The sequence below is a fragment of the Mandrillus leucophaeus genome, unplaced genomic scaffold, assembly GCF_000951045.1.
Source record: "Mandrillus leucophaeus isolate KB7577 unplaced genomic scaffold, Mleu.le_1.0 Scaffold157, whole genome shotgun sequence".
NCBI classification, from domain to species: domain Eukaryota; kingdom Metazoa; phylum Chordata; class Mammalia; order Primates; family Cercopithecidae; genus Mandrillus; species Mandrillus leucophaeus.
Window position 1 is genome coordinate 5,268,500 of NW_012101554.1, and position 18,766 is coordinate 5,287,265.

An 18,766-nucleotide genomic window follows, 5' to 3' on the forward strand; every position below is an offset into this window, starting at 1 on the left:
CATGAGCCACCACACCCAGCTGACACCTTTTAAGAATAGCTACTCTGCTCTCTATTTAACACAGAAGGCACTGGGACAACCACAACTTAGAATTTAATAACATTGTTTTATTTGTGTTGCATTTATTTTTGCAGACACTTCCTACTTAAGACAATTGTTATTGATCTTCCAATTAAAACTCTATAGTTTCACTTTCCAAAAATATATTCCAATTTTTTTATTAGCCCCATGTTACAGGTGATAGATTTTTAAAAAGCAGTTTGATATGAAGAAAGTTATTAAGTTAAGGACAAGGTGGCTCATGCCTGTAATCCCAGCACTTTGAGAGCTTGAGGCAAAAGGATCACTTGAGGCTGGGAGTTTGAGACCAATCTGGGCAACATAGCGAGAACCTTGGTCTACAAAAATTAAATTTAAGAAAAGAAAGAAGAAAGATATTAAGTACATAAGATAATAGGTGGTACAGGATTGACTAAAGTCTAGGAAGCGATGAAAATAATAAAGCAACATTTTTGCACTCCTAAATCCATGACTGTGACATGGGTACTGGCCATACAGACATTTAATCCCTTTCTTTTGGCTTAAGCTAACTTAATAGGGACTTTCTTCCTTGGCATCCAAGGAGTCTTGAATCAAACACAAGACTTAATTAGCAGCAGTGGGAGAAAAGAAGGCACTGAGATGAGTGCATGGGAATTAACCCTCCTTCAAGGTCTGCTAGGAGCCGTATTATCCCCCTGCCAGGCAGCAGAGACACACGGATATGTCCCGTTTGGTCGCAGCAGGCGGCAGCTGGCTCTGCATTTGTCTGCTGACGCCACGGCTTTCCAGCTGCCCCAAAACGAGGGCTCAGCAACCCTGTGTAAGGGCTGTCACGGCTATTACAAAAGCAGGGGGTGCTGCCAGCAAGCCCCACCCAAGAGCTTGTGTGGGACTCTGCAGGAATGTCTCACGGGCCTCTGGGCTTCTCATTAACTGTGACTGGCATTCAGTCTAATATCTGTTCTGCCCTTTATAGATTGATAGCTCCTTCCTTCCTTCTTTCCTCCTTTCCTCTCTCCCTTCTTTTTACATTTATTGAGCATCCCCTGTATATAAGGCTCCAGGGAAGGTGAATAGGCATTATGCATTCATTAATTTGCTCATGTGATAAGCATGTATTGAGCACCTGCTGTATACCAGACACTGACATATATTCTTCACCCATTCATTCATTTATTCAATAAACACATGTTGAACACATGCTGTGGACCCAGCATTAAAGATACTGATATATATTATTCATCCATTCATGCATAAAATATGCATATACTGAACACCTGCTGTTTGCCAGGCCCTGGGCTACCGTAGGGAACATGACAGCCAGAGTCTCTGACTTCATGGAACTTTCATTTGCATTTCATTCACCGCTGTCACATCATTACGCTGGGTCCTCACAGCAGCCCTGTGAACAAAGGTTATTATTTTCATGTCTGCTTTACAAATTAGCAGAGCAAGGGCCCAAGTGGTTGAGCGATCTGCTGAAGATCAGTCTGTGGTGCCAAAGTTGGAGCCAGAACTTCCAACCTCGAATGAGCCACTCCCTTCCTCTAGAGCCTTTGATGGCTCCCTATTACCTCTGACAGAGAACATAAACGCACAATGCAAGTGTAACACAGCAAGGATGGGGGGCCTGGCGGAATTACAGAGAACTTGCCCTGTCTTGTCAGCCTCTGTTCAACTCTAGCCAAAAATTACCATGACAAAATGGATTCCAGGCCCAGATTACCTGATTTTCCAAAAACATCATAATTTTATTTTTATGCAAGATGTCACTTTTGAAATGAAGGCAACTGATTCAAAATCCTTTAAAACGTTGTGCAGGATACATAAGACACATCAGGGGGCCATATTTGGCCTATGGGTTACAGTTTGCCCCTTGTAGCCTAGAAAGCCTGGCACCCGTGGGCCAAACATGGCCCGTGGTATTCTCTAACATGTTCAACCAAAGGACAATATTCACAGGTCGAGGAGCCCCCAGGGATCCTCAGAGGGAGTCTGAGCGCCTGCCAGGCACCTCCACTTCCTTCTTAAAGATAAGATAGACCTAATAGCTTTTGAACTAGATAGTGACCACTCCATACCATATTCAAAGTGTATTATACACTTTTTCTCCCTTCCTTCTTTCTTCTTTCCTTCCTTCCTTCCTCCCTCCCTTCCTGCCCTCCCCCCGCTTCCTTCCCTCCCTTCCTTCCCTCCCCCTGCTTTCCTCCCTCCCTTCCTTCTTTTCCTTTCCTTGCTCTGTCACCCAGGCACTTGAGCCCAGGAGTTCAAGGTCTGTGCAGTGGTACAATCACAGCTCACTACATCCTCGAAATCCTGGGCTCAAGCGATCCTCTCACTGCAGCCCCCAAGTAGCCTGGACCACAGCCACATGCCACCACGCCTGGCTACATTTTCTTATTTAATTCCCCCATTAAAGTGCCTATTATGGAGTCTGTTTTGCAAATGGGGAAACTGAAGCTCAGAGAGGTGAAGGATCTTGCCCAAGGTCACCTCAGTCAACAGGGGTGCGCTGTGATATAAACCTGGATGTGTTTATCTCCATGTCTTCAAGACCACACACCTACAGTTGCCTTCGCCTTTCTGCAGCGGCCACAAACTCCCAGGTGGTAGAAACTCCTGTAGGAACCGAAGTGGCTCACTGAGTCCTAACCCCGTATGTGAATGCCCCGCAACATCACGCAGTGAACGCCCCGGCAGGAACCTTACTGCTGAGCTAGGGCAGATCAAGGAGGTTCTCGGTGGTTGCCAAGGCTCGCCAGCTGCCTGGCTTGCCCAGTGTTCCTGGGGGAATTCTGGGGAAGCTTTATAATTAGAATCTGATCTGTCCTTTCTGAGGTTGGGCCAGAATTCCATGCTGGGGAGGAGGAAGCTCTGCAATCTGGGGACACTTTCTCTTTCCCTCTGGTCAGGTCAGTTTCATGTTGGGTATGGAATTTATCAAGCTGGTTGGGAGAACTGGTGGGACACCATATGGACAGTCCTCCTGGACTTCCTCTATTTGGGATGGATGAATGTTCAACTAATCAACTAAATTCTGAGGGATAATTCAGTTATGTCTCCCAGCAGCCAAGGTCAGGGTTAAGGATGTGGACCCTGGAGCCAGGTGTGCCTGCATTTCAATGCTGGCATTGCCTTTTACGGGCACCCCAAGCTTGGCAAATGATAGGTGTAATAATGGACATTTATGTAATTTTCTCTGTGCCAAGAGCTTTATGTACAAGGGCCATTTACTCCTCATAACAGCCCCATGGGAGAGGCTATTATTATCCCACCTACAGATGAGAAAACTGAGACACAGGGAAGTTGAATAGCTTGCCCAATATGCAGTCTTTAAGTAGAGGAGCTGGGATTTGAACCCAAGCAGTCTGGCCTCAAAACCCAGGCTTTTCACAATGACACTGCATTATTTCATTTGTCAAAATGAGCTTCTTTGGTAAATACTGAAATGAGGGCTGAGGCCAGGCATGGTGGCTCACACCTATAATCCCAGCATTTTGGGAGACCCATGTGGGTGGATCACGAGGTCAGGAGATCGAGACTATCCTGGCTAACACAGTGAAATCCCGTCGCTACTAAAAATACAAAAATTAGCCCGGCCTGGTGGCATGCGCCTGTAGTCCCAGCTACTCGGGAGGCTGAAGCAGGAGAATCGCTTGGACCCAGGAAGCGGAACTTGCAGTGAGCCAAGATCGCACCACTGCACTCCAGCCTGGGCAACGGAGTGTGACTCTGTCTCAATTAAAAAAAAAAAAAAAAGAAAGAAATGAGGGCTGAGCAGGTCCAGGAGATGAAGAAAGATCATGAAGAGCGGATGCCACATCACTGCAACTTGGGGATATTGCCTGCACATGTTTTCTAGAATCTGGTTTCTCAACCTCAGCACCGCCAACATCTTGGACCAGGTCATTCTTTGTGGTGGGGGCTGTCCCATGCACTGTGGGCTATGGAGCAGAATCCTTGGCCCCTATGCACTGGATGCCAGTAGCACACCCCTCCCCCGAGGTGTGACAATCAAAAATGTCTTCAGACATTGCCAAGTGCCCCCGGCCCTGCACTGAGAACTACTATTTTGGAAGGTGCCAAAACATGTTTGCAATCTGCAAGATTCAGTAAATGGCATTTCTGTAAACTCCTCTATAAATCTCTTTAAAATCCCAGCTTAGAGCTTCCTCTTCTGAGGCCCTTCACAAACATGAAGATGTCTATGTGGGAACACCAAGTGAATTACTGTCCCTAGTGGCAGAGTAAACATACTCTTCCAAGGGAAGTTGAGATCCTACATGAATGACCATTGTGCATTGTGGACTTTCCAGGTCAACAAAGAACATTCATCAGGCAGTTGCTGCTCTGGAGAGGATAAGAAAGTAGCAGAAAGTGGAAACAAGGAGGTCTGGTTCTCATCCACTGCAGCTCAGTCACTCGAGAAGTATTTATTGAGTGTGCACTCTGAGCCAGGGAGGTCAGGCTCTGGGGCCAACTCAGTGAACAAAACAAATGCAGCCCCTTTCCTCATGGAGTTTACTAAATTCCCTCCACGCTCTTCAGTCCTGTGCCTGTGGCAGACATCACTAGTCAATCACAGCACTGTCCCACTGAACCTTCTGACTCCTCAAATCCATGTTTCTGGCATCCTCTAATAAATGATTAGAACAGACACAGGAACAAAACCAACCTGCCCTTTCATTTTGGGGATTCAATGAATGGTAGCTATGAATATCTGTGTTTTCTAATCCAGCCTCCTCTGATATAAATAAGGAAATTTCAGCCCTAGATGGGGAGTGGCTTGCTTTAGTCATGCAGTGTCAGATTCAAGCCCAAAGTTAAGGTATTTTTACTCATTTTCTGTTATATTCCTCACTGCTTTATAATTCAGCAATTGGATAGCAGAACTTGGGTTCAGCAAATTTCCTCATTATGGATTCCTGAAGTGTGTGTGTGTGTGCATGTTTGTCTGTGTGCGTGTGTGTGTGTGTGTGTGTGCATGTTTGTCTCAGGAACAAATAAATGAATTTTTTTTTCCCAGACAGAGTCTTGCTCTGTTGCCCAGGCTGGAGTGTAGTGGCATGATCTCAGCTCATTGCAGCCTCCCCATCCTGAGTTCAAGCGATTCTCCTGCCTCAGCCTCCTGAGTACCTGGCACTACAGGCGCGCGCCACTGGGCCTGGCTAAGTTTTGTATTTTTTGTAGAGATGGGGTTTCGCCATGTTGCCCAGACTGGTCTTTAACTCCTGAGCTCAGGTGATCTGTCCTCCCAAAGTGCTGGGATTACAGGCATGAGCCACCACTCCTGGCCTCCTTTGATTATTTTAAAGGCTTAAAGATTAACATTGGATTCAGCCTCAGACTGCTCAGCTCCATCAAAGCAAAAATGACTCTATTTTATTTTCAGAGGTGTTTTTTCTTCTCTCCTTCCTTCCCTCCTCCTTCCCTCCCTCCTTTCTTCCTTTTCTTCCTCCTTCTCCCCCTTCCTCGCTCTCTCTCCCTACTTCCTTCCTTTCTTCCTCTCTCCCTCCCTTCCTACCTCTCTCTCTTTCTCCTTTCTTCTTTCCCCCTTTTCTTTTCTTTCTTTTTTTTTTTTTCTGAGATGAAGTCTCACTCTTGTTGCCCAGGCTGGAGTGCAATGGCGCCATCTTGGCTCCTGGGTAGCTGGGATTACAGGCATGTGCCACCATGCCTGGATAATTTTGTATTTTTAGTAGAGATGGGGTTTCATCATATTGGTCAGGCTGGTCTCCAACTCCTGACCTCAGGTCATCCGCCCACCTTGGCCTCCCAAAGTGCTGGGATTACAGGCGTTAGCCGCCGCGCTGAGCCCTCTTTCTTCCTTCCTTTTTTCCTTCCTTCCCTCCCTCTGTCCCTTTTCCCTCCCTCGCTTCTTCTTTCCTTCCTTCCTTCTTTTTTCCCCCATGCCTGGATAATTTTGTATTTTTAGTAGAGATGGGGTTTCATCATATTGGTCAGGCTGGTCTCGAACTCCTGACCTCAGGTCATCCGCCCACCTTGGCCTCCCAAAGTGCTGGGATTACAGGCGTTAGTCGCCGCGCTGAGCCCTCTTTCTTCCTTCCTTTTTTCCTTCCTTCCTTCCCTCTGTCCCTTTTCCCTCCCTCGCTTCTTCTTTCCTTCCTTCCTTCTTTTTTCCCCTCCCTCCCTTCCTCCCCCTTCCTTCCTTCCTTCCTTCCTTCCTTCCTTCCTTCCTTCCTTCCTTCCTTCCTCTCTCCTGTCCTTAAACTCTTGTTCATTCTTCCAACCAGAAAATCACTGTGCCATCACTCATATGCTCCAGAAACAGGAAATGGGTGGGAGGGCAGATGGGGGCAGAATCTAGAGAGCTGCCACTGAAGACCAGAGTAATTCATTCTTGGGTTAACAGGGGCGAAATAACCAGCTTTTGCTTCCTTTGGGAGCCCCAGAGAGGACTTTCCAACTGCCATCTCCAGCCCCATCACCAGTCAAGACCCCGAGGCCCATCATGGCTGCACTTAGTTTCCAGCCTGCTGCCTCCGGAGTTACAGTCTTGGCAGTTATATTAATCACCATTTCTTGGCAATTATATTGATCACCATCTTCCAGGTGTCTACTGGCCAAAGTTTCCTGCACAGTAGCAGTGAGAGGGGATGCAGCAGGAGTCTACATCCTCTGTGGCATTGCTGGAACGTTCATTCATTCATTGAGCCATCACCTGCTTCTGGAGCACCTACCGATTCAAGCCACTGGCATCACAGTGAAGACAGAGTTCTAGACTTAGAATGAGCAAGACCTGCCTCTGTGATGCACAAACCGTGTGGCCCTGGGTAAGCTGCCCACTCTCTGTGCCTCAGTTTCTTCTTCTATCAAGTCAGAGTGATAATAGTACCTACTTCAATGGTTATTATGGGGATTGAATGAGCTAATGCATGAACCATACTTTGTATCATGCCTGCTATACAACGCACTATTTTATTTTCAGCGCATGACTTGCTAGTTGTAGTGGAGATTGCCTGTTACCTACCCAGCATCCAGATCTCACTTCTTCCTTCCTAACAGAATTCTAGGTTTGTTCAAGTAGCCCATTCCCAGCTCCAGTAGTAGGTTATTCTTAGTCTAAACCAATCATTTTCAAAGTATGGTCCCAAAACTAGCAGCATTGACGTTGCATGGGGACTTGTCAGAAATGTTATACTTGGAGTTTCAGTTTACATGTGTCCTGTGCCTAGCATGTGCCTGGCATTGTACAAAGAGATTCACACAGTGGCTCACATCTGTAATCCCAGCACTTTAGGAGGCTGAGGTGGAAGGACTGCTTGAGGCCAGGAGTTTGAGACCAGCCTGGGCAACATAGTAAGACCCTGTTTCTCTACAAAAAAATAAAAAAACAATTAACTGGGCATGGTGGCACAAGTCTTATCCCAGCTACTTGGGAGGCTGAGGTGGGAGGATTGCTTGAGCCCAGGAGGTCAAGGTTGCAATTAGCTATGATTGCACCTCTGCACTCCAGCCTGGGCAACAGAGCAAGACCTTGCCTCGAAAAAACAAAAGAAACAGTGATTTACACCTCAATTAACCCTAATTCATCTCTCTTAACCCTCCAATACAGGTTCTATTATTTTCTTCTTTATTCATATTAAGAAACTGATGCTCAGAGAGGTCAATTTGACTGAGCACAGTGACTCACACCTGTAATCTCAGCACTTTGGGAGGCCATGGCCGGCGGATCACTTGAGGTCAGGAGTTTGAGACCAGCCTGGCCAACATGGTGAAACCCCATCTGTACTAAAAATACAAAAAATAGCCGGGCGTGGTGGCAGGTGCCTATAATCTCAGCTACTTGGGTGGCTGAGGCAGGAGAATCACTGAACCCAGGAGGCGGAGCTTGCAGTGACCTGAGATCATGTGATTGCACTCCAGCCTGGGCGACAGAGCAAGACTCCGTCTCCAAAAAAAAAAAAAAAAGGTCAATTTGCTTGCCCAAGATCACACAGCCAGTAGTGGCAAAGTTGAGACTGAACCCGGGTCCACCTGATGTCAAGGCCCTGAGCTGTAAGTTCCCTGTTCCTTCTTGTCTGCAAGTCCATTTCATATCATGTCTGGGCTCTCCCAAAAGCTGGCTCTAAGATAAGGATCCTAGTAAAGATAGTTTATTTGAGCAGATTCCAGTAGGGGAGTGGAGAAGTGAGACAGGGAAGGGAAGGAAGGTAATTCAGGGTGTCTTCATGAACAGGTTCCCACAGCAGACACTGGAGTTCAGTCCTGCTGGGATTGAGAAATTGTTTTCTGGGTGCAGTGGTTCACGTCTGTAATCCCAGAGCTGTGGGGAGGTCAAGGCAGGAGGATTGCTTGAGGCCAGGAATTTGAGACCAGCCTGCGCAACATGGTGAAACCCCATTTCTACAAAAAATATGAAAATGAGCTGGGTGTATTGGTGCACGCTTGTAGTCCCAGTTGCTTGGGGGGCTAAGGTGGGAGGATTGCTTGAGCCTGGGAGGTTGAGGCTACTGTGAGCTGAGACTATGCCACTGCCCTCCAGCAAGACCCTGTCTCAAACAAAAACAAAAACAAAAAACCCAAAATTTGAGAAATGGCTCTCTTTAGGACAAGAGAATCAATGGCTTTATCTACCATCCTTTGACTGCCCCAGCCAGGGGTAATGAGGAAATGATTCCAGCCCAGGGGATATGAGTAGGCACTGACTGTCTAGATTCTGAAATGCATATGCTTGGGCCCCACTAGGAATATGTGTGTGCTTTGAAGAGAGTCCACAGCAGCCTTACAGCAATGTCTTCTCACTGTACTTCAACATAATCCTCATTAGGCCTCCCAATTGCTAACGCGGAACAGGTTTGCTACTTGTCCAGACCATCCCCAAGAGAACCCAGAGGACATGCGTTTAGAAGAGTAAGTTTGCCTTACTGTTTTCCTGCCGTACTGGTCTGAGATATTTCCCCAGAGCGTGGAGCTGGACATCATGCCTACAAAGACCACCTGTGGGGAGAAAGACAGTTTTCATTAGACAGAGGACTTGGATCATTGCACAGAAAGGGAACAACAAATGGAAGTGGTGATGTCACCCTCTAGGTAACAACAATGATCTAACATTCACTGAGAGCCTGACAAAGGACAGACACTAAGTGCTTCCTGCAAGCTTCCCAACAATCCCACGGGGAGGGTGCTATTACTATCCCCATTTTACAGATGAGGGAACTGAGACTCAGAGAGAGGCAATTGCATGACCAGTGTCACAGAGTGTTAAGTGGTGCAGCCTGCACTGGAATCAGGCATTCTGGCTCCAGAACTAGCTTTTGACAAGTTTCACACCATCCTAAAGAAACACTTGCCCGACTGCTGAGAAAATACCAAGGGCTGCAAGGTAGAGGCTAGAAAATAGGAAAAACAGGCACACAGGAGGCTGGCATGGGAGCTGTAAACTACTAGTAAGAGAAACTACTCATTGTGTGGGAGGCAAAGTCATTGTTACATTGTTAATCCTTGGAGTAACAGCTGGTGAGATTTGAATGATCCTACTCATATGACAGAATGGGGAGCTGAGGCTCTGATAGATTAAGAAACCTGCTCCGGGCCGGGCGCGGTGGCTCAAGCCTGTAATCCCAGCACTTTGGGAGGCCGAGACGGGTGGATCACGAGGTCAGGAGATCGAGACCATCCTGGCTAACACGGTGAAACCCCGTCTCTACTAAAAAATACAAAAAACTAGCCGGGTGAGGTGGCGGGCGCCTGTAGTCCCAGCTACTCGGGAGGCTGAGGCAGGAGAATGGCGTAAACCCGGGAGGCGGAGCTTGCAGTGAGCTGAGATCCGGCCACTGCACTCCAGCCTGGGCGACAGAGCGAGACTCCGTCTCAAAAAAAAAAAAAAGAAAAGAAAAGAAACCTGCTCCGCCTCCCTGAAAGGAGAGAGTAGTGGCAAGTCTTAAGCCCAAGCAGGCTGACTGGTGCCTCATCACCATGCTCTTCCCTCTCTAAGTGCCAGGCACCATGCTGAAGGCTTTATGCACACGTCTTACTGCATCCTCACAGTAGCCCTACCTGGTGGGTGCTTCTATTACCCCCATTTCACAGATAAGGCAACTGACGGCCAGAAAGGGGAGGGCACAGTCTCAGTTTGGTCTGACCCAGAAAGCATTTCTTGTGGCATGTCCGAGGGTGGGGAGTGGGGATGGTACACAGAAACATTCCAAAGGAGAAGCAGACACAGCTTATGTATGTATAATTTATTTGTTTGTTTGTTTAGACAGGATCTTGCTCTGTCACCCAGGTTGGAGTGCAGTGGTGTGATCACAGCTCACTGCAGCCTCAACTTCCTGGGCTCAAGTGATCCTCTCACCTCAGCCTCCCGAGTAGGGGAGACTACAGGTGTGCACCACCATGCCTGGCTAATTTTATTTATTTATCTATTTAGTAGAGACAGGATCTCACTTTGTTGTCCAGGTTGGTCTCAAACTCCTGGTCTCAAGGGATCCTTCCACCTCAGCCTCCCACAGTGCTGGGATTACAGGTATGAGCCACCACACCTGGCCCTGAATGGATCATTTTAAGGGAATTCATTTCCAAGTTTACAACTTCCCCACAGACTCTTTCTTAAAAACATGTTAGGGGTCTTCTTCTCCATTTCCTGCCTGACTCCATCTTTCTCAGCCACACCTCTCTAGGCCAGGCTGACCAAGGCATTGCTTTTGAATGTAAACCCTTCAGGGTGCCTCAGAAGGGGCACTGATGATGCACTTACCGATGACTTTTGCAAGTCATCTAGGTTCCGATACCTTTATTATTACTTTCAACAGAATTGGAGAACAGTCTAATCAAGCTGTCGGCAAGTCAGGTCATGGAACATAATTTTTCAGAAATGAAAGCCGTGTGCTCTTTGGCACACACAATTTGGAGAGTGTTTTTAAAAATCAAGTGGCATCAGTTTATTGAGTTCTAACAAAACTCCTTCAGTTCCTCAAAATTTTTTTTATGTGAACAAAGATTTTCACATACACATTCATTCAGGAAAAATGACAAATAGGAATGGACCTGGTGCTGAACCCTGTCTCACTTTAGCAATAATCATTCAGGAATGCATAAAATATTTGGGAAACGTTCCACACCACTCATTAAGGGATACATTTCCGATAAAACCTTGCTTATGATTAACAATTATTTATCAAAATTATATGTTGTTTATGTGGTCTATTGTGTACTACTAAAAATTATAATGATAAGTCAGTGTAGGAGAAAAATGTGAGTGCTTAGAGCCTTCTCGTCTCAGAGAATTAAAACTAATAATTTAAAATGTATGTATTTTGTCACAGAGAATTATCATAGGGTAATGAATGTGATCCTTTCAAGCAAGAAAACATTACATTAGGCCAGCCTGGGCAACATGGTGAAATTCCGTCTCTACTAAACATAAAAAATTAGCTGGGCATGGTGGTGTGTGTCTTTGTTCCCAGCTGCTCAGGAGGCTGGGGTGGGAGGATCACTTGAACTTAGAAGGCAAAGGTTGCAGTGAGACAAAATCACACCACTATACTCCAGCCTGGGCAACACAGAGAGACCCTATTTCAAAAAAAAAAAATTACATTAAGATAAAATTATATGGAGAAATGAATGGAAATATAAGTTCCAAGAAAAAATCAATGCAAAATTTCCAAATTCCTCTAAAGAGCTTGTTCATGTAATTTTAAAACAAATAATGGTAGATATCAGGTAAGTATTTCCATTTTTCCACTTTACTAGACACATTTTAAAAAGTGATATGATAATTTTATTTTGATTTTTATATTTCAGCACACTGGCAATGGTATCATCTGCAACCTACAATTTTAAAAATTTCGTGTCAATGTAAAAACATGTGACAGTCCTGGATTCTACATGGTTTTTATTTAATTCTTTTCTAGATTAACCTAGAACCAAGATGTTTGAAGATTACTGTCTTGGGATAAAGTGTTGCCTTTGTCATGTGCTCAGTGATATTCTTACATCCTGAAAGAGTTAAGTATCTCTCAAAACACCCATTTTCCTCAAAAGGAGAGATTCTGGCACAGCAGAGCACTGCTTCTATATCATAATAATTACGGTAATCTTGCGCAGTATTTCCTGCAGCAACAATGTGTATCTGTAGCATCCTCCTTGGGTACTTTATGTCTCCAACTCCTGCAGGACTCTAGCTTTTCCATAGAAAATTCACCCATGAGACTTAATGGCTCTACCTAGCCTACAAGTCTAAACCTCATACCACAAGAAAGTAGCCCGAGGCAGGGGCCCGGAGCCTGCCAGGCCTGGCTTTTGATTCTGCCTCTTACAGGCTGTCTGAGCTTGGGCAAGTCAATGCCCCTCTCTAAACCTCAGTTTCCTTATCTGTAGAAGTGACAGTAATAAAAGCACCTCTTTCATAGGTTTGAGAAGGTTAAAGAGGTAATGTATGCAAAACCATTAGCCTGGCCCAAAATAAGTGCTCAGTAAATTGGAGACCAGAAAGGCCCTACATTGCAAAAACACAGACCTGCAGTTATTATTATTAATATTATTATTTTAGATGGAGTCTCACTCTGTCGCCCAGGCTGGAGTGGAGTGGTGAGATCTCGGCTCACTGCAACCTCGGCCTCCCGGGTTCAAGTGATTCTCCTGCCTCAGCCTTCTGAGTAGCTGGGATTACAGGACGTGCCACCATGCCCAGTCAATTTTTGTGTTTTTGGTAGAGACAAGGTTTCACCAAGTTGGCCAGCCTGGTCTCGAACTCCTGGCCTCAAGTGATCCACCCGCCTCAGTCTCCCAAAGTGCTAGGATTATAGGCATCAGCTACCGCGACCAGCCTGCAGTTACTCTTTAGGAGATATTGGTGAGGAGGAATATAAAAAACAAGTATCATGGACTCAGCCCCTGGTGTGTGCTAGGGGCTGTGTGTATTTAACAAAATACACAGAAAAACAGGCTTATCACCCCCATTTTGCAGGCCACAAAATATAGCCATCAAGTGCCTCACTCAAGGTCACACATCTGGAGGTGACTAAACCACAAAAACACAGGTGTATGTGCCATGAAACTCTTCCCACTGAACTTCACAACCTTATTGCTAATATCAGACTGGGCCATGCTGTGTGGAAGGCACTCAGGCCATTCCAGAACAGTTATCTACAAAAAACAACGTTCTGTGAGGCATCCTGAATTGGCAATGACTCCAACGCTGATGGAGATCACAGACCTTGAGCAAGTGATTAACCTCTCTGTGCCTCATCTTGCTCAACTAACCATAGTGCCTAGCTCATAGGTCTGTGAGGATTAAAGAGCACATGTACATTATGCATATATTGTATGCAATGTAGGTAAAGGCCTTTGCACAGTAAATGCTCTGTAAGTATTAGCTTTTGTGATTATCATTATTATCCTCTTATCCAGCCTGGCCATTCCTCTCTCTCTCTCAATCTCTGTTTTTTTTTTTTTTTTTTTAATTTGAGGTGAAGTCCTGCTGTGTCACCCAGGCCAGAGTGCAATGGCACAATCTCAGCTCACTGCAACCTCTGCCTCCCGGATTCAAGCAATTCTCCTGTCTCAGCCTCCCAAGTAGCTGGAATGACAGGTGCCCGCCACCATCCCCCGCTAATTTTTGTATTTTTAATAGAGACGGGGTTTCACCATATTGGTCAGACTGGTCTCAAACTCCTGACCTCAGGTGGTCCACCCACCTCGGCCTTCCAAAATGCTGGGATTACAGGCGTGAGCCACGGCGCCCGGTCCATTCCTCTCTCTTTTAAGAGGTTGCTGCTGATCTCTCCCTGACAAAAAGTGAGGGTTCTGCAGCCTCCTCCTTCAGGCCTTAATTCCAGGGAGCAATAGCTCCAATTTATTGAATACCTACTCTGTGCCAGGCACTGTGTTGTTTCCAGTACTCAGATCATCCTAGGGGTGTGGGGATTGGCATCTCCTGTTTGCAGCCAAGAAAACAGGCATATAGAGTTTACGTGATATGCACAGGTGGGTTTCAAGCTCCCAGCAATAGAACAGGATGCCTGGGACACCCTCCCAAGTAGCTGGACCTCCGGGTGGAGTAGAGTTGGCTGTAAACCTGCTAGGATACGTGAGGTGGGGATGGGACAGTGTTGCCATCAGGGCTTAATTCTTTTCGGCTGAGCCTTCAGCAGCAGGAGAAGGGAGATATTCTGCAGGACACCCCAGCGGAGCAGAACTGTATGCAACAGGAGGGAGCTGCTGGGCTGCCTACCGAGGTCAGCAATGCCACCTGCCAGCTTGGGAGCCTCCACTCGCAATGCAGCTGTGGCGCCAGGATGCTGAGGATCATCATCTCCATGGCATCAGCCATCTGCAGAGAGGACGGAGACATCATGAGGCCAGGATGCTGCTTGGTGCTGGGGAAGGCTGGCCAGGTCCATACCCCCAGAGACAGAGACTGTAGCGCACCCCTCTCTACCCGCTGCCAAGTGCCCTGCTGCACACCAAACTACACTCAAAGCTCCAGCAGTTAAAGCCATGCATTACCACTGCAGGAATAGACAAACAGACATTTCATATTATTTTTGTATGTGTTTTTTGTGTTTTAAAAAATATGGACACGTGGCAAATGAAGTGGGAAAACATATTTCTAAAATCTGAGAAAAAAGCATTTTTATAGAGGCAGAGAGACTGATATTTTTAGTGCAATTAAAGACTGGCTTGTCTTTGGCTTATAGGTCATTTGTTCATGTAGAATAGAATATAATTGTCAGTATAGTTAACAAGTGTGACCTTTTAATACGTTAAAACAGACTCAGAAGCCCCAGCAATTAAACATCATGTACCTTTATGAGACTAGACAGACCAGGACAGACATGGAATCTAGAAGCACGCCCATGTGGCCAAGGGAATTTGGTACACGATAAAGGCAACTTTTCCAATTAGTGGGGGAAATGTTGTGGGGAAATTGACGATCCATTTGGAAGAATATATATTTAGATCACCATCTCCTGCCATTCACAAAAATTAATTTCAAGTATATTAAAGGTTTAGCTGTGCTGTTTGCCACAGCTAGGGGATTTGAATGAGGAAGCATGAGAATCTTGAAGCAGAAGGCACATTTTTAATCTATGCCTGCTTTTCTAGGGAGAGCTCTACAGCTGACATCATAATCTCATAGTAGCCCTGAGCCCAAAGAGTTGAAAGCCACTTAATTAGCTAGAAACTTCAACTCTTTCTTGGGGGCAACTGCCAAGCACACCCAGCTCTCCTCAAGCACAGACCTCGTTATCACCACTTATCACGCCACATAAATTTTGTTGATTGGAATTCAAGCAAAGGCTCCATGTGCAAAGAACTGTGTCCTTCCTTGCAGACCATGGAAACCCAGCGGAGCAGCATGGGGGTTTCTTGGAGGCTGAGCCACTGCCCCCAGAAATACTTGCCCAAGCCAAGCCGGTGAGAACAGACAGCTTCCACTGAAATTTTCCAAAGCCAATGGCTTCCACCGCATCTTCCACCATGAAAGTATCTGGGAAGGAGAAAGGGAGAGGGAAGGAAGGAATCAGTGCACCTTGCAGTTGTCCTAGTGTGGGGTTTTCTGGGGTGGTCCCCAGCCAAGCTAATTAAAGGCAGCACATGCTGCTTTTAGAACTTATCCTAGAAAAATATTCCAATATGAAGCGATGTCCTACAACTGCAGCATGACTTACAACGGGAGAAATGGAAAAACCCAGAGCGTCCATCAATAGGGGGTTGGCTAAATAAATTATTAAGTAGATATTATACATATATAAATTATTAAATATCCACATTAGGAAATATGACCCACCTGTTAACAAGAATGTGCAGATATAGAAAGATACACAAAGTATATTGTTAATTAATGTTTAAAAACACAAGATCAACAACAAGGTATTTAGCATGGTTCTATTCTTGGAAATGTATGCATGTGGGTGTATATATATGCACATGTATCTATCCATAGAATATATACAAGACTTTGAATTATGGTTTAATTTGTTTGTTGTCAGAGGGAGGAAGGAAAAAATTATATGAGAATTAACTTCCTTTTACAATTTACTACTTCCATGGCCAGAAAAAAAAATAAATACTTTTTTGTTTGTTTTGGTTTTGTTTTGCGACAGGGTCTTGCTCTGTTGCCCAGGCTGGAGCTCGGTGGTACAATCATAGCTCACTGCAGCCTCGATCTCCTGGGCTCAAGTCATCCTCCTGCCTCAGCCTCCCAAGTAGCTGGGACTACAAGCCCATGCTACCATGCCCAGCTAATTTTTTTCTATTTTTGTAGAGATGAGATCTCACTATGTTGCCCAGGCTGGTCTTGAACTCCTGAGCTCAAGCTATCTTCCCACCTCAGCCTCCCAAAGTGTTAGGATTACCGATGTGAACCACCGTGCCCGGCCTGAAATACTTTTGAAAGGCACAGTTCCATCTGCACTCCAATAGAAAGATGTGCACACCATGTTGTTAAGTGAAAAGCGAAAGTTGTGGAGAGGTATGTGCCGTAGGAGCTGCCTTTGTGATAAAATGTATATATGTGTGTGTGTGCCAAGCAGGGGAAGTAAGACTGAGTGGACGTCTTACAAACTGCTTACCAGGCTCATCTTTGAAAACAACACTCACTTTCCTACTTTGAGCATTTCTTTAATGTCTGAACGCTTTCCAAATAAACAGGTGTTATTTTTATGCTCAGAAAAAAACACAGATATAATTTATAAACTAATAAGTGTTTTGAAACATATTAAAAGATGGCCGGATGCTGTGGCTCATGCCTGTAATCCCAGCACTTTGGGAGGCTGAGGCAGGAGGATCACTTGAGACCTGGAGTTTCAGAGCAGCCTGGGCAGCATATTGAGACCCCATCTCTACTAAAAATATTTTTAAAAAGTAACTGTGAGTGGTGGCTCACGCCTATGGTCCTAGCTACCTGGGAGGCTGAGGGAGGAGGATGGCTTGAGCCAGGGAGGTTTCAAGGTTGCAGTGAGCTGTGATCATGCCACTGCACTCCAGCCTGGGTGACAGAGCAAGATTCTGTCTCAAAAAAAAAAAAAAATTGAAAAAACAAAACTAAACTAAACTAAAACACTAAACCCAATGTGCTATGCTGGATTGTATCTGGGAACAGCACAACTGCAATGACTGCTGAAATCAGAATAAAGTCTGGAGCTGAGCTAATAGTAGCACACCAAAGTTAATTTTTTTAGTTTCGTTGTTAACATTAGAGGAGGCTGGGTAAAGGGTATGTGAGAACTGTCTATATTATATCTGCATTTTTTTTGCAAAGCTAAAATAATTCCAAAGTGAACAGTTAATTAAGAAATAAAAATACAGCTGGGCACGGTGGCTGCACACTTTGGGAGGCCAAGGCGAGCAGATCACCTGAGGCCAGGAGTTTGAGACCATCCTGGCCAACATGGCGAAACCCCGTCTCTACTAGAAATACAAAAATTGGCCAAGTGTGGTGGCGCATGCCTGTAGTCTCAGCTACTCAGGAGGCTGAGGCAGGAGAATCACTTGAACCCAGGAGGCGGAGGTTACAGTGAGCTGAGACTGCACCACTGCACTTCAGCCTGGGTGACAGAGTGAGTTTCCACCTGAAAAAATAAAAATACTAAAGGAGGATGCTTGGGTGGCCCTATGGGTGACCTCCAAGGATCTCATCAGCACCTGCTGAGAGGTGTCCTTTTTTTGGAATTTCAACCATGGGCCTTGTATGTCAACCATAATTTTCTCCAGAAGTGTAAGCTGGTGTTGATCACATTAGCAGGTTGTGGTTTCCTCCAGCAAAATATATCATCCATAAGAACAGTAGTAACACTATTGTGGGGCATTTACTGAGTGCTCACTATCTGCAAGGCACTGTACCAAAAGCTATATGTGCATTATTTCACTTAATCCCCATCACAATCCTATGAGTTAAGGCCTAGCATTAGCCCCATTTTACAGAGGAGGACATGGATTTGCCCTGTGTTTCACAGAGTTGGGAGTAGAGCCCAGATCAGACTGAGAGTAAAGCCTCAGCTTCCCTCCATCCCCTGTTATTGCCACGTTATCTCTGCCAACAGTAGGCTGTGCATTCACGTCATTAGTCCTCTCTTAGATTTGGAATCTGAGGCTTTTCAGGAATGCATAGAATGTTTTCATTCATCAGCATCAAGAAGTAAGTAAGTAAGCTGGAGACCAGGTCCCACATCACTGCCTCAGAGGCAGCACAAGGTCATGGGTAAGAAGGTGGGCTCTGAGGCCGGATTGCCTGGGCGTAAATCCAAATTGGCTAATTCCTAGCTGTATAACCCTCAGCAAGATACTTAACCCTTCTGTGCTTCAGTTTCCTCACCTGCAAAATGGGGAAGATGTTGGTAATAGATCCAATTGGAACTGTTGTGAGGATTAAATGGATAAAACATGTAAACTGGTTAGAGCAGTGCCTGGCACAGAGTAAATCCTCAGCCAATGTTAGCTGCTCCCATACCATCATCAGTGTCACCATTACCATCACACTATCATCATAACCAACATCACCACCATTGTCATTACACTGTCATCCCCACCGTCATCACTATCACTGTCTTCACTATCAGCATCACCACCACTATCATCACCATCATCACCACCACGGCCATCATCTTCATCATCACCACCACCATCATCATCATCTTCATCATCACCACCATCATCATCATCACCACCATCAACATCACTATCATCATCATCACCATCATAAACACCATCTTCATCACCATCATCACTATCATCACCATCAGCATCATAACCCCAT

At 45.6% G+C, this 18,766-nt stretch overlaps 1 protein-coding gene across 1 annotated transcript in view; it reads right to left on the bottom strand.

The window, feature by feature from the left end:
- SVOP (SV2 related protein homolog (rat)) overlaps window positions 1–18,766 on the bottom strand; it is a 126,995-nt gene that overhangs the window by 65,362 nt on the left and 42,867 nt on the right. The window contains exons 3-5 of the mRNA XM_011975584.1: window positions 15,414–15,499; window positions 14,240–14,338; window positions 8,932–9,003 (exon numbers count right to left, since the gene is read on the bottom strand). Coding sequence (XP_011830974.1) covers window positions 8,932–9,003; window positions 14,240–14,338; window positions 15,414–15,499 — 257 coding nt within the window. The remainder of the gene's footprint in view (window positions 1–8,931; window positions 9,004–14,239; window positions 14,339–15,413; window positions 15,500–18,766) is intronic.